The following is a 27,862-nucleotide window of genomic DNA, read 5'->3' on the forward strand; positions in this document are numbered from 1 at the left end:
AGAGAAGGCGGTACGGCATAACGCGCGTTCAAACTATGCCTGGAGGCGTTTTAACTATCAGATAACTAACGCCCGATTCGGCGTTCTTCAAGTCAATCTGATATCTTCCCCAATTATTGAATTATTCTCAAAATCGTAAAATTTAGTTATGAGTAAGTGAAATCATCGTGCAAATGATTTGATAATGCTAATAAAAATGCTCATAATTTTAACGGATACACCGAGTTACTTTATTCGTTGATGTCAGATTTCATCCATAACAAAGCACGTGTATAAGTAAGCGAATTTAAATGGACTAATTTTTTAAAGTATTCACTGTATAAACCGGACTTGTTCCGGCGTGTTGCATGTCCACCCCAGACCTGACAAATGTCGCAAATCTAAGAAGCTGCTTTTATAGAATCGTGTTCGGAAAGGAAACATAGAACGAGTGATCTTGAAACACTGTGTGTGTCACGTTTATTCATAACCGTTACGATTTTAATGCTAACATCGAAATTCTAGGTATATATACTGCGTTTATTAAATATCTTTTTAAAATCATAAAATAATATTTTGCATTTAAAACAACGGTATGTGGTTTAAAATCTTTCTAATTTTTCAAAAAGGTGAAATTTAACGACCATATTTAAAAGTATTGTACACAGACGTTGACAGTGTCGAAAAAATAATGACAAAATCTATAAAATGCATTGCTTAATATTTATCTTCTATCAAGTATGGCCATATATCTACTCTGTCTCAAATTTAATCACGTTGACAATAGTATGCATGAAAAATGTATGTTCCCTGCGTGTATAAAAGCAGGCAGTCAAACAAGTAGAAGAAGTAATTTAAAGTGCGATAAACCTATAATTAAGTCTTTCCGATTCACATTGTTTCCATGTTTATGTCGTAACTTTGAAGTACGTGTTACCACACTTCAGGATTTAGTGTATTCTGGTGCCTCGGGTTAGTAGACTACAATATTTTTAATTAAGTCGGAAATGTCGATAAGATATCTGGTGTATGAGTCGCTGTCATTTTATAGTCAACCCACGTCATTTGATTTATATTGATGAAATTACAATGTTCACAGACATTCCCATATTTCATTCTTCGTCTGTATTTTTAGTCTGAACAAAATTTTAAATTGGAGCTTCCGGTAGAATGGAACTTCTCTGACAAAAATCATTTACTGAATTAGTCAGGCACTGAGGTAATCACTGATGTGCACCACGAATCAGCTACATTGCGATGAATATCCACAACATTGCAATATATGAAGAATGCTTATTTGTTCTGACAAATGCATTTTTGTTTATTATATTTTTTGGTTTTTGTACTGTTTCTAATAAAATTGTCTGGTTATGAAAACGCCTCTTTTGTGCCTGAGTTTCTCTGATATCCATATGCACGACGTCAATCCACACCCTATAATCTATAATTGAACTTGTCATCAACCGGAAAGGATCGGGTTATTTATTAATGAGGAGGTTACCAAAAATTACTTGATTATTGAAAATTTATCAAAAAATAAGTGACAATCGACTACCTATTAGAGCAAATAAAGTTTTCCGGTAATATTTCATTCAACGTCGTTGAATCGGATTATTTGACACGGAGTTGTTGTTGTGAAAATATTGCATTTAGAGACTTTCAGAGACAAAAGTTTAGAGACTTACGGTAGAACAATAGATCTTTTCTCTGGACACTGATTTCCTCGTTTTTTCACGTAACAATGCCTATTTAGCAAGAAGTCAACGGCAACGTTTCACTCAGTTTTTTAACCATGATTGTAAACGGGGACTCTCTATCTCAGTTTTTCTGTGTTATCGGTTTTTAGTTAGCTTCCGAAATTTTAGTGTGAATCAGCCGTCATTCTATCGTGAGAAGTATTGTAGTTTAATGCAGTTGTCAAAAATGGGCACAACTGAATAAGATATATATATATACTGAACTCGCAAAATTAGCTGCTATACTACATTTTTGTCAGCTTCTTGAACACTCTGTAACAAAATGGTAAAGTATAGAAAGAATTTTTTGGGAATCAAGGGTTGGAAAAGATCCATTGGAACGCAGAGCTCGGAAAAATATAAAAGAGGTGTCGTTGTACAAGACGCTTCTATCTCTAACTGCTGAACATTTTTATCAAAGTGAGTGATTTGGTTGTTGGAGGTAAAAGTAATTTTTGTCTCCGACAAACAAGTATAAAATGATTGACAATTAGGAAAAATGATTCACAAGTCAATTCAGCTGTCAAGAATCTGAAGTAACACAGTTTTCAGTACATCGATTGGCTCAAATACCAGTACAAGCTGCAACGATTGTATACACAGAAAGACAAATAGTCTACACTCTCGGTATGGTCTAACAGGGTCTTCCTAAACCCGAAAAGTAATAACTGAAATTTCGTATGGAGGAGATTGGGAGACTATTTATGATACTGATTGATTAATTTTACGGAAATAGGGATTGGTTCGCAGATTGGTGAACTGTATGTCACGTGTGGGTAAGCCGCTACCACAAACTTCAACACAGGAACAAGAAGGAAGAAATAATTTGCGCCAACACAGAGCATTGTACTGATGGCCGCCGAAAAAACTCTTGATTTTTACAATTCCATGTGTTATAACAAAACTTTTCAAATTTGAAATGTCTTACTCGTCAATGTTAAATATGAATTATATGTATAGGAATGACATAAGTTCATTGTAACAATTATTTTAGGTGTAATATATTGAGATTATGTGGGTTTCAAATAGAAGTTCTTCTTCAATCTAAAACCTTGAGATAAGATTTATTATGGTACTGAAACCAATACATAGATTCCAACGGGCAGCAACATGGGTCGGGATGCAGTTTGTGCAAACTTGTCACTTTCTAAGTCTCTTCGAAAACTTCGTAGCTTTTTTTACATGAAGATATCCTTCAAAGTATATGGGTACACATTCGTTGTTTAGCCTGCAAGCTAATACAAGTTTATGTGAATACAAGTGGTCTGTGAAATTAAATGATAGAACACAACTATAGAATATAAATATATGACGTCCTTCAATCCGTCCACTTGCGTATACATGAAAAATACTCATAAACGCGATGAGAAATGAAATCTTTGATTTACTATAAAGAGTTCGATATGGGAAAAACCCAAAACCATGCGCCTGGTGAAGATCATGTTTAATCAGTGTTCTTTGGAATTGTGATTTCAGAACATGTTGACATTAGGTTCATTACATACAAGACGCCGATAATAGCAATTGACTTAGTTCTACCGGTGATTGCAGTTAACAAGAGAAGATTAACGCAAATTTGATACTTGGTCCATTACGTACAGAATGTATGAATCTTGTCTTTGTCGCAAGACCAACAAATTTTGTCACTGCAATCAGGTTGATTAAGTTTTCTTTTACTAGCTTTGAAGTCACTAATACTTACGAAGGCTATAGGTAAAGACTAAGAATAATTGCTTAACACTAAAATTAACAACGTGTACTGATTGTCACAACTATAGTTTCACCCTTATGCTCTAATATGTTTACTCTGTATCTTCACTTTGTTTGAATTTGAAATACTTTCCATCGACAAACATATATAACTGTTTTTTGAATCGGCCCCATATTCACATTGATTATGTCACTGCAGTAACATTTGTAGATAGCGTATGAGTATGAGTCAGGTGAAATATATAGAACAGAAAGTGAATGATAGCATTTTACTTCAGTATTTTATATGCCAATACTGAACAATACTATTCTTTATTTGGACAAGAAATATTATACACAAAACCATTCAAAAGCAACCTAAAAATATTGTTTATCAAAGGAATCATTGTATAGAACTTGTATAAAACTTTTCAGTGTACAGAAGCATTTTCAAATATATATATTACAATTATTGTGAGACGCACTGCAACAAAGGAATATCGAGCTGTTGCTATCATAAGAAACTTATTTTATAAAAAAAATGTTTAAGGGAGAAAATTACAGAAAGTATTGTAAAAGTGCAAATGCAGAAAACAGTGAGGATATTACGAGAGAATATTAAATAGGGGCGATTTACAAACATAACTTTCGTACAATGATAAATACAATCCTTTTAATAAACAAGAGAGCAATGCTCAAATATATGGACACGCAGAACAATTCCCCAAAAATCAAATGCGGTGACCAACGACTAACATACCGGCGGTGACTTACCAGTACCTGTATCGGGGTACCGTGACGGTACATGGACTGTCATAGATATTTTAGGTCCTGTGACAATTGAAACATCAGTTGAAATATCTCGTGATATGAGTCAATTATGTACCGTATTATCGGATCAGGTACCGAACCACAGTCAAACATTTCACATAAAAACGTTACTAAATAACATGCGTCAACTTAACACCAGCCGAATCGGGGTACAATTTTTGGTACAGTGACTGTCATAGCCGTTTAGGGCTGATGGACAATTCGACTACACGGACAATTCACCAGGCCTAGGGTGGTGTAGCCAGTCTGCGGACAATTTCATTCAAACCGCTATAAAACAAAAACCAATATATCAAACCCGTTAATTTTTTCACCGTGGGTGCATTGGCGTCATTTATTCTACACGCTAAACCTCGTAATAACTTTCTACGACAAAGGGTTAAAGCTATACAAATCCCCAAAGTACGGCACAGTATTTGCGACCGAACGACCAGTGTGCGACCACGGATTTCAAGCCTTGATCATCGTTTCTGCTGCGTCGAGACTATCGCATACGCAGCCATACAGCAATCAAACAGACAAAACACAAATCAAGGATGGTTAACACAACTCTACCCACCTGCCAAGTTTCATCTTTTTATCTCTTGTTGTCTTGTTGTATTCTCTTGTTGTATGGATTTTCAAGCTTTTGACAGCTACGAGTTAGTTCAGTGTCACCGCGCTGTGTTACGGTACCAGAACTACTCTATCTTTAGAAGTTCCTGTCTTGTGACAGCGTGAAAACATTGGGCTTCTAATTGCATTTCTGACCGTCATATATTTCAAGAACACGGTTATTTCGAACAAAACTCGTTAAATTATAAACAAAGCACCACATCACAGCAATCAAACAGACGAAAACACGGTGGTCGCAAATGGTTGACAAAGATATTATCGACGTATCGGAAATGCACACCCCCTATTCCCCCTCCTTCAAACGTAGAAACGCGAAACCTTCAAATATGGTTAAAAGAAACACAACTCTACCCACCTGCCAAGTTTCATCTTTTTATTTCTCATATTTGTATGGATTTTCAAGCTTTTGACAGCTACGAGTTAGTTCAGTGTCACCGCGCTGTGTTACGGTACCAGAACTTCTCTATCTTTAGAAGGTCCTGTCTTGTGACAGCGTGAATTGAAATTGCAAGATGGTCCGTTGGACACAAAATGGCGTCCGATATCCTTAGAACGTTTAGTGACGTCATAGCAAACAAAAACAAATCTTACAGAGCTAACAGAAATATTTGAAATAAATAAAAGTAATAGCCTTCTGGAGAAAAATTTCATCTTCAACCACTGAAAATTTCAAAGCAATTAGTCCAGTAATCAAAGAGAAAAGCGAATTTTTAAAAACGTGTCAAAGAACAAGAATAAGAACAAGAACAACAGCAACATAATATTGAAACGATCGTTATGTCCACTACGTGTCCAACTAGATTGCAATCTTGTTAGTTAAATGAAGGTAAATTATTACCTGCTAGAGTAAGAAACTTCAAACTCAGTGTTTCTGTTTTTGATGCACAATGTATAATGATCGTCAAAATCGCGGACATCAGCCACCTATTGCCAATGACCATGCATCAGGACAACTTGTATATCAAGATGCGACTGACGTTTCGACTGTCGGTAGTGATATCTATGCGAGTGCAGATACTATAAGAACTGGTAAGTAAATATTTTTGCCAATATTACCAACTCATGCCTCCACATTCTACAATTGCAACATTTATGAATTAGAATGCATAAAAAACCAAAACTTTTGAGGCATTCGAAATTAAGAACAATGATGCCAATATAATTCTATTCGAATTGATCAAACTTCCAAAAAAACTTTTTTTTATATATAAATTACAAAACTAACAGCTAAAGTGAACTGAATATGGACACTTTCTAGGTTCTACTTGTAAACAAACCAAGTCTTTTTAAGCTGTTATTTTAAAAAACTTAGAGTTTAAAACTTAACTTAAGTTTTCTATGATTTCAGAATATATGGAATTCAGCAATGAAAATTGATTAGACGAATTTATAGTCTGATGTTTTCTGCGTTGCTGCAGTATACAACTAGAATAACCAAAAATCTCTGAATATTCGAATTATGTCTTCAAGTAAAAGGAATTGGTATATTGATAAAAACGCTCACAAACTAATGATACATTTTCAGGTTTTTCTTCTGCGATGTACAGTACGTCTCTAAGTACAAAAATAAAAAAGCGATTCCACATCTTGTATGTAACAGCAATACTGGTAGTTTTATCGATCTCCATTGCTGGTATTGTCATTTCAGTCCAGGTAAATGTTTGTTTGAATGCTGCGGATCCGAATCTTTTTTAGTGATCTAGAACGATATTCTACGTTATTTTATTGTGAGGGAATTATAGTTTGTAGCAGAATTTTATAAATAACAGTTTATTTTCTAAATATGTACTAAAATATATTTTACAGGCAATGAACAACACATTTGATAACAGCAACGGTAAGATCATGATGATTTGTTTTATAATGATTTGAACGTTGTATTTGTTTTTCTCTTCTAAGTAATTTCACGTTCACACGTTTTAAGAAACCTAGACAGAATTTGGGACTTCAAGAGAGATTTCAAATTCATTCAGAAATAAAATAAAAGTGTAAAATTGTTATTAATTAAACCTTCATGTTTTTGCTATTCTGACACAAAGTAGATGCCGAACTGTTGTTGTAAAGTGCCAATGTTATCTCCTTATTGGTACCAATCTAAATTGTTCATCTTGATTTAAATAGTCAGATAACAGATTTTTGTACAATTAGCAATAGCAATATTGAGTTAGTCATTCACCTTCGTGTCCATATATTTGAGCGTTACCATCTTGTTTCTTGTATAGCATAAACAACGTTCAGCACGACGTTAACCATAGATTAAATGGAATTTTCCGGGTCCAATATATTCTGGCCAATTTTTTAAATATTGTAACAGAACACGTGATATAGATAGTAAAATACAGTTAGTAATCTAGATCTGGGGAAACGAACCTATTTGCTTGCGCGGGCCATTTATCAGTCACCGCTGATTGAGCGGGCCTCACAACTTTTTATTCATACTACCGTATGATACATGCTGATTTTAATCAACAAAACGAACAAATGCATCCATACAGGTATTTAAATATATATTGCAGTATTAAATTAAAAAAAAACATCTAATAACTTTCTTGCTTATTGTTTGCTTCACTAAGCGCTTTATATTAGGACAAACTTGCGATTTGAAAACTTCCAACTGCATACTAAGATTTTCATCTGTCAGTCTCGACCTGTATCGATCAAGTTCTGTTTTGAGTGCGGCGTCATCTCACTCGGCGCGAGCTCCGCTCGGCTCGGATGTTCGAGAACCGAATTTCGTTCAAATACCGCAGGATTTTTAACACGAAATTTTTGGTTGGCCACCGGGGTATCACTGTACAATCAAATTTCATTGTACTGAAAGAAATAAATTGTAGCCTTAGATATTTCATCGCAGATTGGGTGGCGGCATTGTAATAGAGCGGAGTCAGCGATGCAAGAACATATCAAATTTGTATAACTAATTCTAACTAAATAAAATCGGGCAGATTGAATTACTTTTCATGGCCGTGGATTGCAGTGATATTTCATAGTAATGTTCTCAATTTGTCGACGCAACCGCAGGTTACTTTAAACTTACAATTAAATTAATAAACAGGAGATTATAACTAGACTCGTATTGGTCGTCAATGGAATACTATCTGCAACTGCAAAATTATTACTCGACAACATAACATAACCATAAAAAACAATATCGAAACATTATTGTCGAAAAAGTGGGATCTTTCCACAAGTGGCCTGCCCAATTGCGGCGACAGTTGCATGGAAATTCTCGGATTCTTTCTCCTCACTTGGTACTTTCAACCTACGTTTTATCGAACTTTTCTTTACGGATGGCTTTGTGTCGAATAATATTCAAAATTTTTTTCGATAATCCCTCCGATAAGTTTTTCGGGATCCTTTGTACAAAGCTTCCGCACAAAATAAGAAAAAATAATAATTAAATTCAAATCCCCTAATCATTCCGAACCCGCAACTGGATAATTACTAATTTGTTTTTGCAGAACGCGGTGTTTTTCTCGAATTTTATATTTTTACATTAGTGGTTAGGGATTAGTACAAAATATCCGTATTTTGCGAGCCTTCGGATACAGAAATTATAAACGAAGGCTTCCATTGTTTTAATCATTGCCAAGACAAGGGTCATTTTGATCCATTGTTAAAGGTGTCGGTGATCCAACAAAACTAGATGTAGCCTATCGTTGCCAGTATTATAAATAACCCTGGCGCTCCCGTTTTCTTTGCACAGTTCCTAAAGGTTCATGACTTTACGACAAACACAATGAATCGCACGAAATTTCTTGGCGGGCCGCAGGTTCGTCACCTCTGATCTAGATGTATATGTGACGTATTATATCCGAAATATTCTAATAATTTGGAATATAGAGTAACTTTCATTTGTATAATTTTTAAACATGATAAATTGCAAAAATGAAGAACTCTTATACAAATATAATTTCAGCAATATCGTCTATCCAAGAAGACGTGGACATTATCAAGTACACATTGGGTGAGGTGAACAAAATGTGTGATTGTTGAACGATGGTATTGCCGTTTGCTTATTAATTACAATACCACCCGTTTCACAGGTATGGCAGAACCAACTGTGGAACCTGAAACATCAAGTGCGAGCACGGGAGCGGTGATGACAACTGGGATACTCAATAATAATATGAGTGATGGTGTACGTCTGGCTGGGTCTACAGAGCCAGACAGGGGAAGAATAGAGGTTTTATATAAAGAAGAATGGGGAACTATATGTGATACATACCTCGATTTTAACGACGCTCGTGTGATTTGCAGGTAGGTTTATATACAGGGTGTCTAAAAAGTAAGTATATATACACTTTTAGTTTTGATCTACTTTTCAGGTAATCATCATAAGGCGTTCACTTTTTCAGAAAACATAGCATGGATAACTAGTAGAATTTAGGGCCTGTTTACATTTTTCATCAATTCTGAGAAATATAAGCAGAATAACCCAAGAAATGACGTGCAAAATTGCTGCTTGGCAAAAAGCATATAGTTGAATCAGTATGTCAAACTTACTGCCTCTTTAACAGAGAATTTGGAATTAATCCGGCTCTGAATGTTTAATGTGCGTCAGGGCGTCCGCTCCTTGGTCTTCCTGATCTTTGTGCATAAACTACAGATCCAGTTTCCATGCATTCATGATGAATTGCATAGATTGTTCGTCGTGTAGGAGCTGAATTAGATCCAAATTCTCTGTTAAAGAGGCGCTGAGTTTGCTTTACTGATTAATATGCTTCTTGCCAGCAATTGCACACCTCATTTTTTGGGTTAAGCTCCTTGTCATTCTGTGGGTTGACGAAAAAATCACAATTAAAAGTGTATATATACTTACTTTTTAGACACTCTGTATATGTTTTAAAACCAAGGTTTAAAAGTGGCAGCAGTGATCAGATTGACATTTGTGTGTCATATATATTCTTTGTGCAAATAGAAAGCATTGGTCAAATTGAAGAAGGTATTCAATATTCACACTGATGTAGTTCTTGATATGCAATTACAATAGTTTCTAACAAGTTTATGTTGGAGTTTCATTTATTTCTGATTTCAAGCAAAGATAAAAAAAAAAAGCTTGTGAGTGCTGGTAAAATAGAATGATTCGAAGATGCTAAAATTTAGTTCTGATTTAAAGCCGTCTTTTGCTAACTTGCAATTGCAAACATGCTAAATTGTTCTATCATGTGTTTCGTTTACACTACAGGATGCTGGGATATGAGTACGCAGCGTGTGTTATGGGAGGGTCAGCAACTGCTAATGAGTTTGGCTCGGGTACAGGAAGAATTTGGCTTAGTCAAGTGCAATGTACAGGATACGAAGAAGACATAGGTTTATGTCAACACGAAGGATGGGGAACTGTTAGTTGCGGCCACGATGAGGACACTTCTGTGTGTTGTGCCAATTAACGTCGCAATTTTAGCATTGTTAATTGCAACGACGGCTATATCAATATATCATATTATTTTATTATATATAATATTGGACACGACGTGGGATTCGTTTTATACTTTTAAGTTTTGTGCGATGATGTCTTAAAATTAAAAATTGCGCACTGTTCCGCGGTTCCGTGATCACATCTCAGGGATCTGGTGGTTAGACTACCGGTACCGTAAAAGATTTGATACTACTTTGTTCTTGCTTTCTTGTCCGTGTATTTGATCACTGCTTCCTTGTTTTAAATCTAATTATAGTTTGTTGTAAATAGCTCTCTCAGGAGGCACTCGGGCAATGGCGCTCATGTATTATATTCATCCCTATTTCCAATGTCTTTCAAAGTACTTTTCCGCATATATTGGACACGAAATGTACATACAAATTGCTTTATTACTATTATGTGGTTGCTGATCATCATGTTGTAAAAAAATCGTTTTTCTTATTAACCACTGGACCAATTGTCAGTGGAAAGATTATTGTTGTCAATAGAGGAGTATAAATTTTATTTATTTCAAAACTCTCAGTGGGCTTCGTGGTATTCGTTTTTCTATATGGGAAGCCTGTTTAGGGAAGTCACCAAATTAAAATTTATTGCAGGGGTTCAGCGATCGCAGGTCAGAGGATCTCGTGCTCAGCAAAAGTCGGAAGTTTTTCTATGGGGGAGTGATTCGGATCATTTGGTATTTCATTTCACGTCGAACCTAGAAGCTTGAATCATTGTAACAGGCCCCGGTGAGTTATCGTAGCTGTTTCACAGTTCCAGCTTCGTTCAGGATACCATATCGTCACGCTAATAATCGAATTGCGTAAGTCATTTTTAGCAGTTCTGAGAAAAATATAAAAAACTTCCTAATGATATTGTTATGCCATTGAGAGTCAATAATTTGCCATGGTTCAATTTTTTTGATTGTAGCCGGATTTAAGTTAGTTTGTATGACGCAGTTATGTGAAAAGAGAAAGTCACTTGGCTAATCCTCGAACTCGTAATAGACCTAAAATAAGGAAAATACGAATAAAATTATGTCCTAAACCTAACCTGGTACACATACTACGTTCCGGTGTCCTCCATATTGGTGTACATACTACAGGAGCGCCTAGTTGACTGCATCGTTCTTGAAAAGATGTGGAGGGAGAACAAAAAAAAACCGAAAACGAGATAAAGAACTACACTTATGGAGCTTCAACATTGTCCGCAACAGATATCAAACACCTAGAACATCGCCTCAAAACCTTGTATTGTAGAAGTATTGCAGTTTAATGCAGTTGTCAAAAATGGGCATAATTGAATGAGATATACTGAAGTCGCAAAATTAGCTGATAGTATACTACATTTTTTGTCAGCTTCTTGAACACTTTGTTACAAAATGGTAAAGTATAGAAAGAATTTTTTGGGAATCAATGGTTGGAAAAGATCCAATGGAACGCAGAGCTCGGAAAAATATAAAAGAGGTGTCGTTGTAAAAGACACTTCTGTCTCTAACTGCTGAACATTTTTATCAAAGTGAGGGATTTGGTTGTTGGAGGTAAAAGTAATTTTTGTCTCCGACAAACAGGTATAAAATGATTGACAATTAGGAAAAATGATTCACAAGTCAATTCAGCTGTCAAAAATCTGAAGTAACACAGCAGTACGTCGATTGGCTCAAATACCAGTACAAGGTGCAACGATTGTTTACACAGAAAGACAAATAGTCTACACTCTCGGTATAGTCTAACAGGGTCTTCCTGTTAGACTACCGACCGAAAAGTAATAACTGAAATTTCGTATGGAGGAGAATGGGAGACTATTTATGATACTGATTGATTAATTTTACGGAAGTAGGGATTGGTTCGCAGATTGGTGAACTGTATATCACGTGTGGGTAAACCGCTACCACAAACTTCAACACAGGAACAAGAAAGAAGAAATAATTTGCGCCAACACAGAGCATTGAAATGATGGCCGCCGAAAAAACTCTTGGTTTTTACAATTCCATGTGTTATAAAAAAAACTTTTCAAATTTGAAATGTCTTACTCGTCAAGGTTAAATATAATTTATATGTATAGGAAAGACATAAGTTCATAGTAACAATTATTTTAGGTGTAATATATTGAGATTTCGTGGGTTTCAAGTACTCGTTTAATCTAAAACCATGAGATAAGACTGATTATGGTACTGAAACCAATACATAGATTCCAATGGGCAGCAACATGGGTCGGGATGCAGTTTCTTCGTAGCTTTCTTTACACGAAGATATTCTCCAAAGTGTATGGGTACACATCCGTTGTTTAGCCTGCAAGCTAATACGAGTTTACGTGAATACAAGTGGTCTGTGAAATTAAATGATAGAACACAACAAGAGAATATAAATATATGACGTCCTTCAATCCGTCCACTTGCGGTCACATGAAAAATACTCATAAACGCGATGAGAAATGAAATCTTTGATTTACTATAAAAAGTTCGATATGGGAAAAACCCAAAACCATGCGCCCGGTGAAGATCATGTTTAATCAGTGTTCTTTGGAATTTTGATTTCAGAACATGTTGACATTAGGTTCATTACATACAAGACGCCGATAATAGCAATTGACTTAGTTCTACCGGTGATTGTAGTTAACAAGAGAATATCAATGCAAATTTGATACTTGGTCCATTACGTACAGAATGTATGAATCTTGTCTTTGTCGCAAGACCAACAAATTTTGTCACTGCAATCAGGTTGATTAAGTTTTCTTTTACTAGCTTTGAAGTCACTAATACTTACGAGGGCTATATGTAGGCAGAGGCTAAGAATATTTGCGTAACACTAAAACTAACAAGGTGTAGCCTACTGATTATCACAACTAGTTTCATTTTTATGCTCTAATATGTTTACTCTGTATCTTCACTCTGTTTGAATTTGAAATGCTTTCCATCGACAAACATAACTGCTTTCTGAATTGGCTTCATATTCACATAGATTATGCAGTAACATTTGTAGATAGCGTAGGAAGACATATAGTTCTGTACATTATTTGAATCAATATTATTTTCAAGTATGAGTCAGGGGAAATATATAGAACAGAAAGTGAATGATAGCATTTGACTGCAGTGGCTTTACTTAATTTGGACAATAGATATCATACACTCGATCTGTGGATTACCAAAGGAATCATTGTATAGAACTTGTATGAAACTTTTCAGTGTACAGATGCATAAACATTTTCAAATATATATTACGATTATTGTGAGATTCACTGCAATAAAAGAATATCGAGCTAGCGCTATTATGAGAAACTTATTTTATAAAAAAAAAATTATCAAGGGAGAAAATTACAGAAAGTATTGTAAAAGTACAAATGCAGACAACTGTGAGGATATTACGAGCAAATATTAAATATGGACAAATTACAAACATAATTTTCGTACAATAAAGAATTCAACCATATTAAGAACAACAAAAGAAAGCAAACTAGGTTGCAATCTTGTTAGTTAAATAAATGTAAATTAATATTTGCTAGAGAAACTTCGAACTCAGTTTTTTGGTTTTTGATGCAACAATGTATAATGGTCATCAAAATCGCCGACATCAGCCACCTATTACTAATGAATATGCATCAAGACAAGTTATATATCAAAATGCGACTGACGTTTCGACTGCCAGTAGTGATATCTATGCGAGTGCGGATACTATAAGAACTGGTAAGTAAATATTCTTTGCCAATATTACCAACTCATGCCTCCAATAGAAAAACACATTCTACAATCGCAACATTTGTGAATTGGAATAAATAAATCATTAAAACTTTTGTGGTATTCGTATTAAGACCAATGATGCCAATATAATTCTATTCGAATTGACCAAACTTCCATAAAAACTTTTATTTTACATAAATTTTTTTGAAAAATAAAACTATACCAACGACGGCGAACTAACGTGGTATAAATATGGACGCTTTCCGGGTTCTACTTGTAAACAAACCAGTCTTTTCAAGCTGTTATTTCGAAAATCTTTTTTTCCCAAGTTTTCTATGATTTCAGAATAGATGAAATTTAGCAATGAAAAGTATTTAGACAAACTTAGAGTCTGAAGTTAAGTTGTCAGCCTTAAATTTTGACTTGGTTCTCGGGTAGTCACCATAGATCGTTCATTTCGTCAGAAAACATAGTATGGATAAATAGTAAAATTTAGTGATTGTTTGCATTTTTCATCAACCCACAAAATGACAAGGAGATTAACCCAAGAAATGAGGTGCAAAATCGCTGTTTGGCAATAAGCATATAAACCAGTGAAGCAAATTCTGCGCCTCTGCGCCAGATAATTTTAATATAATTCGGCTCTGAATGTTTTTATCAGATCGTTCACACCTTGGTCTTCCCGATCTTGTGCATCGGCTACAGATCCAGTTTCCATAAATTTACGATGAATTGCATAAATTGTTCGTCGTGTAGGAGCCGAATTAACCCGGATTCTCTGTTAAAGAAGCGTTGAGTTTGCCTTACTGGTTTATATGCTTCTTGCCAAACAACAATTTTGCATCTCATTTCTTGGGTTAATCCCCTTGTCATTCTGTGGGTTGATGGAAAATCCAAACAATACCTAAATTTTACAAATTATCCATACTATCATACTATGTTTTTTGAATAAATGAACGATCTATGATGAGTAACTGATAAATCAAATTTAAATTAAAGGTGTATACTTACTTTTGAGACACCCTGTATAACTGGAGTAATCTCTGAATATTTCAATTTTGTCTTCAAGTAAAAGGAATTGGTATAGTAATGAAAACACTCACAAAATAATGATACATTTCCAGGTTATTCAACAGCGATGTACAGTACGCCTCCAAATACAAAAATAAAAAAGCGATTCCACATCTTGTATGTAACAGCAATACTGGTAGTTTTATCGATCTCCATTGCTGGCCTTGTCATTTCAGTCCAGGTAAATGTTTGTTTGAATGCTTCAAATCAGAATCTTTTTATTGATATAGAACGATATTCTATGTTATTTTATTGTTAGGCAATTTTAGTTTGTAGCAGAATTTCACGAATTATAATTTCTTTCCCAAATATGTGCGATATGATATTATTTTACAGGCAATGAACAACACATTTGATAACAGCAATGGTGAGATACTGATGATTTGTTCTATACATGATTCAAACGTTTTATTATATTCTCCCTTCTACGTGATTCTACTTTCATATCGTTTTTGAGAAACCTAGACAGAATTTTGGACTTGATGAAAGATTTGAATCAAGTCAGAAATAAATAAAAGTGTTAAATTTATATAACCGTGTCCCCCCGAAAATAAGACTGGGTCTTATTTCAATTTTCTTCCAAAAAATAACACTAGAGCTTATTTTCGGGGGATGTCTTAATTTATCAAAATCAAAATTACGAAGTAGAGAATCAATACATTTTCGAATATACAAAATAAAAACCGATCTCCAATTACTTATAAATAACACGTTTCTATACAAAATAACTGCAAAACATAGATTATCAATCATTTAAAACGAGTAGGCGTGATTTATTGCTATCAACTGAGTAAAAAAAAATCATTCGCGTTATGAACTAGGTCTTATTTTTTAGGGAAAAATTTACATTAAAATCATTTTTAAAATGCAGGCTAGGTCTTATTTTCAGGGTAGATCTTATTTTCGGGGAAACACGGTAAATCTCAATGTTTTTGCTATTCTGAAACAAAGTGATTGCCAAACTGTTGTTGTGAAGAGTCCATTGTTTTGTTTCACTTTTCTAAAATTCTCCGAGTATCTGCTCAATATGTAATTCCAAATGTTTACTATTATTCTGCTCATTGTGCCACATGATATTCCATTGAGATAGTCCACCATCTTGCGTTAAACCCGCTGCTCAGACAAGGTTACGTTATACTGATACCAATCTAAATTGTTTAGCTTGCTGATTTGAATAATTATATATAATACCTATATACCAGATTTCTGTACAATTAGCAATAGAAATATTAGGTTCGTCATTTTAACTTTGTAACCATATTTGAGCATTACTCTCTTGTTGCTTAAAAACTCAAACCACGTTCAACATGGCGTTACTCAGAGATTTATTGGAATTTTCCGGGTCCAATATATAGTGGCCAATTATTTAGCAAAACATGATATAAATAGTAAATTACTGCTAATAATCTATGCGTATATGTGACGTATCATATCCGCAATTTTCTAACAATTTGGAATATAGAATAACTTTCATTTGTATAATTTTTTAATGTTGAAAATTGCAAGTATATATAAAGAACTCTCATTCAAATTTATTTTCAGCAATATCGTCTATCCAAGAAGACGTGGACATTATCAAACACACATTAGGTGAGGTACAAAGAATTGTGTGATTGTTGAATGAATACTTTTGATTGTTTGATTACAACTATCTGTTCTCACAGGTATGGTAGAACCAACCGTGGAACCTGACACATCAAGTGCGAGCACATGAGTGGAGATAACAACTTGGAAACACAATGAGGAGACGAGTGATGGTGTACGCCTGGCTGGGTCTACAAGGCCAGACAGGGGAAGAATAGAGATTTTATATAAAGGAGAATGGGGAACTATATGTGATACATACCTCGATTTTAACGACGCCCGTGTGATTTGCAGGTAGGTTTATATATATAATATTAAACTAAGGTTTAAAAGTGACAGCGGAGCTTATTAGATTCTAAAAATATTTTTTAATAAAAGATCTTGAGTGAAAAGAAATACGCATTGGCTGTTAGAATGAAATGATTCGAAGATGCTAAAGTTTCCGTCTGATTCAAAGTCAGCGTTAATTCACTAGTAATCCCAAGCAGGCCAAATTTTTCCTTCTCTTGTTTTCGTTCACAGAATGCTGGGATATGATCATGCAACGTGTGTAATGGGAGGGTCAGCAACTGCTAATGAGTTTGGCTCGGGTACAGGAAGAATTTGGCTTAGTCAAGTGCAATGTACAGGATACGAAGAAGACATAGGTTTATGTGAACACGAAGGGTGGGGAACTGTTAGTTGCGGCCACGATAAGGACACTTCCGTGTGTTGTACTTATTAACGTATAACGCAAGTTCAACATCGTTAATTGCCCTACCAATTTCTAATTGAGTTTTGAAAGTCTTTCAACATATTTTTTCGCCCTGACATTAGTTGTTGATATCGAAATAGTATTCAATGCGTTTTTAAATGAAAACAAACTCATCTCTCTACCGATTCAACGTTAATAAATATTCAACACATGCTTTGTAAATTTCACTTCTGAAATTTTCCAAGGGTAGAAAAGGGAATAAAGATTGTGAACCCTTGGGCAATTGCTTGGTTGTATTTGCGCTCATCATCAGCATGACGTTAATTGACTGAACTGAACCATTGGACACGAAATTACATATGAATTGTTTTATTACTATTATGTTTTTCTTTATCTTGTTATATAAAAAATCGCTTTTTTCATTAACTACTGCATCAATTGCTTTGAAATTTTCAATGAAAAGAGTTTTGTTGTCACTAGGAGGCTATAACCTTTCTTTATTTCAAAACTCTCAGTGGGCTGTGTGGGATTTGTTTTTATATCTGAAGTTATGTTTCGTGAAATCAGCAAAACTATCAATAAAAATTAATTGTAACGGTTTAATCGGTTTAACTTGTTTAATTACTAATCTCCTGACTGACTCTCTAGATTCGATTACCCGAATTATATTCATTCTGTTGTTGGAAAACAATTAGTTGATATTATTTGACATTTTTTGACGTCATCTGCTGCTGAATACACCAATGAAGGTGTCGCTGACACGATAATTAAATCTAGAGTCTTTCGCCAATTGCGACCCCTCGTCAATTGCGGTCGAAATATTGTATCTTTTCAATTAACACATTTATATGTTCTTTTGTTCCACTGTATAGGTATAAAATCTTTCATGCACGACAAAAATAAATACTTACAGCTTATTTCCTGATCTAACTTTTGCAATCTGATTATGGTAATTCTGCCTGTAAATCTGTGCTGTCTCTGGTCGGGTTGAAATTGTTTCTCAGGTCATACCCTTGACTCTCATAGATAACTGCATCGTTCTTGAATATGTTATTGGACTATCTCAGCGCAATAACTTCAAACCGCTAAAGCGTTATCATAACTAAAACTATATTTCAATGGCAATATTCTAATATTACTGTTTATTTCTGCGTTTCCGCAATGACTTTTGACTGCCATTCTTGGGTGGAACGAAAATAAATTTGTATAGCGTTGGATAAATACCGATGTGGCGCGATCAACTGAAACAACCCTGGCTATCGTAGTGTTACACACTCTCATTGCTTATCGAACCAAATGGTATCGTCGATGTCATAGCCTATCACCGCTGTATTTAAAGGGATTCTCGACCAAGCCTTGCCACAAATAAAAACTAACCGAATTACATTCATACTCCAGAAGTAAGTTCTTTTAGTCACGACAGCGGGTTAACAGTTATAATCATCCGTGCAAGGTCAAATTTTAAACTGGTTGTAGAACACAAAGTTTTGCTAATCGTTATATACTTCCAAAAACGATCATTGATTTTCAAGCTGATTAGACTTAGGATAAGAGAACTTTGCCGTTGTAATCTGCTGAGCATTTGAACTCATATAAAAGACAGAGTGAAATAGCAATGTTTTTCTATTGGTTACACCAAAATATTGCCGACAAGTGTTAATAGGATGAATTTATATTCTCCATTTAAATGAACCAATACAACGCAATTAATTCGAATATGGCTTGCTATTAATAAAACATACTTAAAAAATTTGTAAAAATACTTCTGATCAAAAGGAATTCGGCGTATCCGTAAGGAAAATAACTGATAATAATTGTATAAATGCAATCTTGAAATTCCTAAAACAAATTTTAGTGGATTTTTATTCGCTAACAGATTACAGTTATATCTTTCATGCATATAGGATCACAGTGTATTTATACAGGGTGTCTCCAAAGTAAGTATACACTTTTAATTTTAATTTGCTTTCCCAGGTACTTATCATAGAGCGTTCATTTCTTCATTAGTAAAGCAAACTCAGCACCTCTTTAACAGAGAGTTCCTACACGACGAATAATTTATGAAATTCATTGTGAATTTATGGAAACTGGATCTGTAGTTGATGCAAAAAGATCAGGAAGCGGACGCTTCGAGGAAAACATTCAAAGCCGAATTAATTTCAAATTCTCTGTTAAAGAGGCGCTGAGTTTGCCTCGAGTTTTTTGGAAAAATGAACGCTCCATGAGGAGTACCTGAAAAGCAAATAAAAATTAAAAGTGTATACTTACTTTTAAGACACCCTGTATTTATCGCAAGGTAACAGCCGGTGTGCCAGATTGTTATATATATGTATATAAAATACACTAGTAACAAAATGTTGCGTTCATGGAACATTCCGCCAACGTAGGAAAACAAGATTATTTTCTTAGGAAATGGGTCCGGGGAAATGTTCAGGTTATTCAAATGATACATTATACATTTTGCAACCTCATAACGATATATTGCGAGGTATTGTATTTCTTCGTCGAAGGCCGAAGATACAGGTTTTGAGTATGATTATAGAGAAATAAATGCAGTTTTCAGGCTTACACAAATTCACAAAATACTTTCGTGGCTTTTAGATGAATAATTCTTTCAGGTTACCAATTGTTATAGGGGAATTCGTCAAGAACAGACTGATATAAAACACAATTGAAAAGAACCAGACTAAAGTCATGAACGTTGGACGATGACGAAATCTGACGACAATCTACTGACGGCTTTTGATAACGATAGTTTTATAACATGTAGTCGGATATTTGACATCAGAAGCCAATTGCACTTGTGAAATTGAACGAAAAGTGAAATTTTTTTCATTTAACGAACAACAATAATGAACGTCACTTGGAGTTTATTATAAGGTTTGTGTTCCGTCAGTTACCAACGACGATTTTGTAAATTTAACCTGTTTTTTGTTTTGTTTTACCTTGCTGTTAAAAGTACCATCTTTTAGTTTAAGCTGCTGAAAAAGTTCGTTATTGTTATTATTATTTGCAACACAGTTCGTGGATTGAGATAGTTTTCGCAATATACCAGGTCTGGTGTTGACAACTTGTACATCACTGTTAACAGAATGTATCTGAACAATGTGTGGTATTTCATCCACTTCATTAAATTCCTCTAAAAATGTTTTTTCTTCCTGCAACTTCAATACACAGTCTTGTTTTGAAGAAAACTCACTGGAAAGAGGTTTTATGTTTGTTAATGATTTTGATCTGCGAATCGGAAGTTTAATAAAACTCCCTAGGCGAAAATTGCACTGGGAATGGAACGATGCTGCTCTTCTGCCATTTTTTCCAAAACCGGGTGAATTAAATAACTTTGAAGACATCTTAGAAGCTGATGCATCTGGGCCTCTTCTTCGACTCGAGTACAAGATTATAATAATGCCTGAAACGAGTCCGATTGGTACGAATACTACCAAAGTCGAATATGTATAAAACCATGGAATTTTACGCATCCGTCTCGACTCCCATCGATCAGGGAGCTTAAAAGTAGAATAAAGAGCTTTGAAGCCAGTACGTGCATTACCACCAGTTGATAAATAACGCAGCTTTGCTATTGCAGATTGAAAAACAATCATCTTTGTGGAATTTCCACAAATTGAAGCAATAGTTCTGTTTTTTGGTTTATCGATATTAGAATCAACAATAGATGTTAAATTTGCCTGCTCTTTTGCCCAAGTAATAAAATTTTCTAGGGCCCCAGGATTTGCTGTTCTATTCACTGTGGTAGAATAAATTTCAAGATCAGTTTGCAATGTTGCACCCACTTTTTCATAGATAATCTGCATGCTAGAGTTGCTACGCATCTGTAGGACTTCACAATCGCTGATGTTCACCTCGAGTGGTCTCAGATACCCATATAAGGTATCTTTTGGTCTTGTGAAAACCCACTGACAATCAACAATTTCAGGCTTTAGAGGTAATCCGGTAAATACAGGTGAAGAAATATATGTTTTGGAATCTGCATATCCTCCGCATCTGTAAGATTGAGTATATATGTATAGACTATAACCATTTGCATGCACGCACGTCTACAGAGCTCAGGCTGAAGCAAATTCCTGAGTAAATCAAGATCAATTTTTCTATTTCAAAATTGCAAAACACATCTGTGATTGTATTTTATTGCCTCATTATTCAGCAAAACCATGATAGCACATATACATCATCATTAAATTTCGTAGCGCAGCGAATTTAAATAATGCAATTGTATTCTGTACTCACGTAAAATATACGAAATCCATTTGTAATGGATTGTTGCCTTTATTTTTATATTCGAGCAACAGAAATCCGCTTGTGGCTTTGGCTGGTTTTAAGAACGCCCAATCCATCGATACAAAACCATCAGACCATTCGAGAGACGAGATTAGAGGCGAATCATCTTTCCATCCATCTCGAGCGTCCAATTTGAAATAATAGTCGATGTCTTCATCCATACTAAATGTTGTATTTACAGTCGACAGCCCAATCTAAAAAATGAAAGTCAATATGAACAATATTACGGCAGTGTGTAGTTTGAAGTCGTCATATCATAAAATGTTAAAAGAACGAACGAAGCGCATTAGAATACATTTGAACCTGATTTTTCGAAATATTATTCTTAAATCTCTCGGGAATGCAATCAACTAATAACATAGAACAGTCATATTTATCTGGCATGGCTTAAATATCGCATTAGCAAAAGGTCACGAGCTGATCATGGCCACCATCAAGAAAATTTTTAGTCGTCATTCCAAACTACCTAACCCAGGGTTATGAAAATAGATTCTTTACCCACCGAGAACGACACGATCAAGAACATAATATATACTTGATATCTCTATGCGAATATATCTATGTTTGTGTCGTTAAATATCATACTTACTGTATTGTGAACATCGTCCGCCTTCAATAACCATCTACAATGTACTGGTTCGTTGTTGGTGTTTCTTGGTATCGAAAGCAATTTTGCTTTACTTCCTACCCAATACGACCCGCTGCAGCCGGGATGGAATAGTGAGGTAGAGTTTGGAGTTTCAGGCAAAGAACGAGTCGCATTTGGTTCTAAACCACTTCCATCTACAACTTCAGGCTCTGCCGAGAAACCTGAAATGACAATTTGTCCAGTCTGATAAGAAATAGGGTATATCAGTGTAGTATTTTGTATTGATCGATCTGTGAATATGTCATTATTAACTAAATTCTCATCGCAGGATAAAAATAAAAGCGTGACACCATAGTACACCAATATGAGCCGTATAATGTATATATATATTATGTAACATTCAATTCTTGCAAGAAGCTGGTTCATCTTTAAAATGACATCACATTGGGAAGCGTGGGCGTTGTGTCTTCTCTAAAAACTAAAAACGCAAGATTTATAGTTTTATACAACGGTTATATTTCTGTGATTTCAGTTTAGGACCACACATTATTTTCCCCAGCCTTTTATTTTGGGGAGTGTTTCCAAATTTAGTGGGTGGTAGATATTTTGTTATCAATGATAAAACCATCTGTAACTTATAAAAATGTGTCATGTATTAAAATGATCATCTTCACCGGTATATGAGCCACTAGAACCCCTAGTCACCAAAAAAGGTATATAAGTAAGTTTAGGATTATAATGACATAGAAAGTCTAATAACAATGGTGCACCATTTCAGGTATATTCATTTCATTTCATCGCCCTAACCGAATTTAGTCCCAAAAGAACTTTTTCAATCTAAGTCCATTCTTATATAATATATATTATAAGGTCGGATATTATATTATAAAATATATGTGTGTATGTGTATGGCTACACATCCAGTGGGCATTGTGTGGCAAACTGGATTCCTAGATAATGAAATTATGCGTTGCACTCACTCATCGATATCAAAAATAATTGTTAAAATAAAACTTTTAACCGAATAAAAATGTCTTTCATAAGTGACATTTTTGCTCATAACTACGACGTAATTGTATTTATCCAATTTGTATTGATCCATGGAAGAAATAAAAATATACTAATTCGAAAAATTTAGATTTTTCAAAAATTTAATCGACGGCTTTGGTCAGTAATTGACAGCATCCTTGAAGAAAGTATCACGAAAGACTTTTTTCGCATACACTCGGTGGGTCTGTCTGAGAGACAACACTAGTATATCAGACGCAAATTTATTATATGAAGAGATTCAGTGAGAATAAGCTTATTGTAAGGAACATTTCCGTGGCTAAAATTCATCGTAATTTGTTGCGTGGGAACATGGTAGAGATGATTTTTTACCAAACATATTCATCATTGCAAAAGTGAACTACGCTCTTCCGATGTATAAGGGCTTTATTTCAGAACTTTTTTAATACAAGGGTATGCCAGCAAAGCGCTGAAAATACAATTATTATTGAAAACGGATTGTAATAGGCAAATCAACATTTGCTCATTTACGAAACACATGGAATCCATTATGGTCCATACTCGAATTCCAATGAAAAGAAGATTTATTTATTTTTGTAGACTCGGCTTACAATTTCAATGCGAGATAACACATAGGATAAATTATTAATGACGTTTATACTACCCAGTCTAGAGGGCACATATTATGAACATTGAAAACAGCAAGAATTAGTTACATCAATATAATAATAGATTTACACTCCCGTAGTCCAAATCGTCATACGCAGTTACTGCGTAAATGTCCATGGGCCATCTAACCAATAGAACTTGCAAATATGAATTGCAAATGAAATTTTTTACAAGAGATTTTTTTATTCGTTAAATGGACCATCGGTGCATCCTGGTCAAACCCTAGTCATGAAAGTATTACCAGTCCAACACCCGAGTCATTTGGCAATGTCACTCGTGTTTTCAAGGCACAAACAAAATCAATCTTTAAATCAATAGTGTTTGGCCTAAGTTTGATTTCATACGCATCTTTGGGTTCAGTGTTGAACCAAACTGACTCATTTACACCACCAACTCGTTTGTCAAGTTTTTCTCCCAGGAAAACTGAAACTATTAAAGCACTTGCAAAAAGCATTTACAAAATTTGACTTTTCAATGACCTAATTACAGATAAAAAGTAACCATAAAGGATAAGTCATTACTCAAGTATTAATGTTGATCTAGCATGTTTTATTAAAAACTTGTATTTGCTGTATACTAACATTAAAAGGCAGAATCGTAAATACGATTTTAGCGCATTTTGTCGGGTTCAGAAAATTTGTTATCGAAAAAATGTTATTGAAACAGTTCCCTGAACCCTAAGTAAAATTCAGATTAATTATCTTATTACACAGATCATTTGAAATGACAGTACATCAGTCGAAATGGAGATAAATTGTGTTTTCTAACTAAGCTGATAAATAATGCATGTAAACCACTTTTGTTCGGAAAACAAGAAGTGAAGCGTGAAATACGATAATACAAATATATATTAGCAAAACAACGAAAGAATATTGCCAGATTATATTGTAATAGCACATCCGGTAAAGAAGTTGGCGAGATCGAATGGGTTTACTTGATATGGGAGTGGTACGATAATCAATGAGCCCCGACGATGTGAAGTTTTTATCCATGCAAACAAAATCGTCTTCTGTAGTTCACCAAGGAATAAAACTAATCTAATAATTTGCTATTAGACAAACGTTTTTTCACGTGAATACGAATTCGAAGTTATACAGTACGGCAAAGAAATTGGCAAATTTGCATAGTTCAAATATCTGTTATCCCTAATCTCTACCAAGCCACAAACAAAACTAGTATATATGTCTAGTAACCATGGTTACATGAGCTTAATTTTGACATAACCTTCCATCGCCGCAGTAGAACCAAAATACCTTGTTAAATTTTTAGGGTTTTTAATATACTCTCATTTTTGTTATTTTCAGCTCTATACTCAAAACCCTACAACTGACACAAGAGCCCTATCTAAAAGCAAAACTGAAACAGTTGCAGCTTCGAGACCAGGGTCAATAGATGGACAATGAACCACAATGACATAGGATCAAAAAAGTTCATTTCTGAAAAATGTGCCATAAATTACTCGTGTTTTATTGTCTTTTTAACGCTAACCTTTGATGGGACATTTATTGGTTATAACTTTAATAATAACTTATTTACATGTTTATGAAATTTGATGATTCAGATCTTCACTCGCACTATAACTTCTATTGTATGCCCTCAACAACAAAAACATCTGAAAGCAACAGGCTATTTTTGAAAATGACATAATATTTTGTATTTGTATGAAATATATAAACAAACCGACCAGCGTTCGCAATTGTATCTGCAATTACATGCAGAATAAATAAGGATATTCACGAATCTCTGCAAATTCATATTATGCTTTATAATTTTTTAATCGAGATGTTTTCCAGTATTGAAACCATAAATGTTATTTGGGCCGTAATAGATGGAACAGCTACTGGGATTTGTCTATGATGAGTAAGTGGATTTCTTCGGTTGTTGGTACACCAGTAGTTAGTTACTGCTCAAATCACCACCGCCTGGTTCTTTGAAATTTTTTTTATAAAATATCCACGGTCGCATATAAAGGCTATATGAACGAAATTTTCTAAGAATCTAAAGATTTTTGAACGTAATAACGTTGACACAATGGAGAAGCGCACAATGGGCACCCCGCGGTTATGTTCAATAAATTTTACTTACGCTAGTAAAGCATTATCGATTGTAACCATCGCTTAAACTCAAACTGTGAAAATTTCAAGTTATTCCATTGGCGCATGACAGTTATTACTTTAGATATAAGTATTTATCCGTATGCTTTTACAATTAAAGCACTACTTAACAACGACGCGCACTTGATCTCTTTTATATCGGATGCATATTTAAATTAGAAAAGTGTCCAACGCACAATGAAAGGAAATCCACTGGTGGTTACTATATAAATATGCATCTATTTCGAATCATTCGAAGTCTCCTCAATTACAATAAATTCCAAACATAGGAAATGTTACACTTTTTTTCGTGTTGATTACATATAAAAGCTTTGAATTTTTTTACCTGTTGCACATTGATTCGAGATTAACCCTAGATTTCTAAAATTTATCATTGATTCTGAGAGACCACATAGTAACGGTATGTCATATTCACTAAGCCGCCGTTTTCTGTGGAAACTATTGAAACTTTACAAGTGAAGTAGAGCACTACAATTGCGGTAAACAGGTGTGCGAATAATGAAACATAATACGGCATATTAAAACACGGAATTTGGTGCCTTGCAATAGCCTACTAGTCGCCTACCTTAGTGACTATGTTCGTTTCGCAGCATGTTAACGGCATGTAAATCGTAACACGAATGGCCCGTTTCTGGTTGAACTGCAGTAATTAATAATATCCTTCTTTTCTTTCGGTAAAATCCTAATATACCTAAATTTCCACGAATTTAAACATTGCTGGGTATTTTAACAAAAACTCACCAAATAGAACGTGTACTGATAAAATGATTCCTATGATGTTTCTGAAAGTATGTTGTTGCTTTCGAGTTTGCCTATATCTTCTGTTCATTGTGGTTTGTAGTTTCCCTCGGAATCTGTTTTACATGACTTGTCGTAGTTGCGAGAATGTCGAAAACGGATTCAGATACGTTATCTACATCGCAAAGTAAGCTACAGGCTATGTTAAGTTTTATATATACTGCAAACAAAACAAAACGTGAGAAAATCCGCATATTTCTGATAACACGCTAAATAAATTTTTGGAATTTGAAATGAAGACGGAACGGAACGTTCGTCGTTGAGTTATCGATTTATGGTTTAGCCGTGTTCAATTCAATTAAATAAAAGAAAGCCAATATGATAAATAAAACTTTTCTGGTGGTAGGTACAATAATCAGAATTCGTGGGCTAATCTCGAAATAAAAATACTAAATTAGTAGTACTGTACTAATAAATAAATAATATTCATAAATTTATAATATCCTGACAAGACATAGCTGTCTATTTTGTTAATGAAATTCGCTAATGGTGTACCTGTATAATTGTACATTTTTGCCCATCAACCGATAAGGGGCGTTCGTTGTAGTCATTTAAATTCAGCGATGCAATCAATACCAGAATGATTGCAAGGTAGAAAACGTTTCGAGGTTTGTTCGGTATCGATCCATGTTTATTGGGGTGAACTTTATATTTGTGAATCGGGCTGAGAGAGAAAACTATTAAATCAAATCAGTCCATGAGAAATGTTATGCTATCGTTAGATACAGATTGGTTGGGTATAGAGGAATTCGTTTATTCGTTTTTTTGTGTCCAAATGTCCTCGTACACTTGGTGATTAACAACCAAACTATTTCTGATATCATGTCACCAATATTTTTCATACATTACGTACACGGTGTGACTATAATACTGAGGTATATCGCGCCAATTTTAGAAAATTGCTTGATCAACCATACCGCAATCATGCGTTTAAGTGATTTGTTCCATAGATTGCCGCTTCCGTTAAAACAAAAATAAACATTATTATATAATTTTAAATCACGAAGTTTCGAAAGTCCGAGGTTAACTATGAAGAATGTCAATTTGACTTTAGACACTCGGCGCGTTGGTCATGTTTGAATACTAGGTTATAAGTATCCCGCTGTTTTTGC

The 27,862-nt window shown here is 34.6% G+C and overlaps 3 protein-coding genes across 3 annotated transcripts; 2 read left to right on the forward strand and 1 right to left on the reverse strand.

Annotated features, from left to right (window-relative positions):
- The first annotated feature begins 5,652 nt into the window (after positions 1-5,652).
- On the forward strand, positions 5,653-10,669 carry LOC120328652 (uncharacterized). Its single transcript, XM_078114150.1, has 6 exons — positions 5,653-5,879; positions 6,376-6,503; positions 6,657-6,687; positions 8,770-8,817; positions 8,897-9,110; positions 10,039-10,669. Exons 1-6 carry the CDS (start codon positions 5,738-5,740, stop codon positions 10,238-10,240), a joined length of 765 nt encoding a protein of 254 aa, XP_077970276.1. The 5' UTR covers positions 5,653-5,737; the 3' UTR covers positions 10,241-10,669.
- A 2,169-nt stretch (positions 10,670-12,838) lies between these two features.
- On the forward strand, positions 12,839-17,241 carry LOC120328771 (uncharacterized). Its single transcript, XM_039395308.2, has 6 exons — positions 12,839-13,933; positions 15,052-15,179; positions 15,335-15,365; positions 16,541-16,588; positions 16,663-16,876; positions 17,105-17,241. The coding sequence occupies exons 1-5, from the start codon at positions 13,792-13,794 to the stop codon at positions 16,710-16,712; spliced, it is 399 nt and encodes a 132-aa protein (XP_039251242.1). The 5' UTR covers positions 12,839-13,791; the 3' UTR covers positions 16,713-16,876; positions 17,105-17,241.
- A 1,640-nt stretch (positions 17,242-18,881) lies between these two features.
- Positions 18,882-26,922, reverse strand: LOC120328400 (uncharacterized). Its single transcript, XM_039394868.2, has 4 exons — positions 26,694-26,922; positions 22,162-22,382; positions 21,522-21,766; positions 18,882-21,278 (listed from the first exon to the last, which is right to left on the reverse strand). Exons 1-4 carry the CDS (start codon positions 26,779-26,781, stop codon positions 20,150-20,152), a joined length of 1,683 nt encoding a protein of 560 aa, XP_039250802.2. The 5' UTR covers positions 26,782-26,922; the 3' UTR covers positions 18,882-20,149.
- Positions 26,923-27,862: the final 940 nt, after the last annotated feature.

The sequence above is a fragment of the Styela clava genome, chromosome 7 (assembly GCF_964204865.1).
Source record: "Styela clava chromosome 7, kaStyClav1.hap1.2, whole genome shotgun sequence".
Classification (NCBI taxonomy): Eukaryota; Metazoa; Chordata; class Ascidiacea; order Stolidobranchia; family Styelidae; genus Styela; species Styela clava.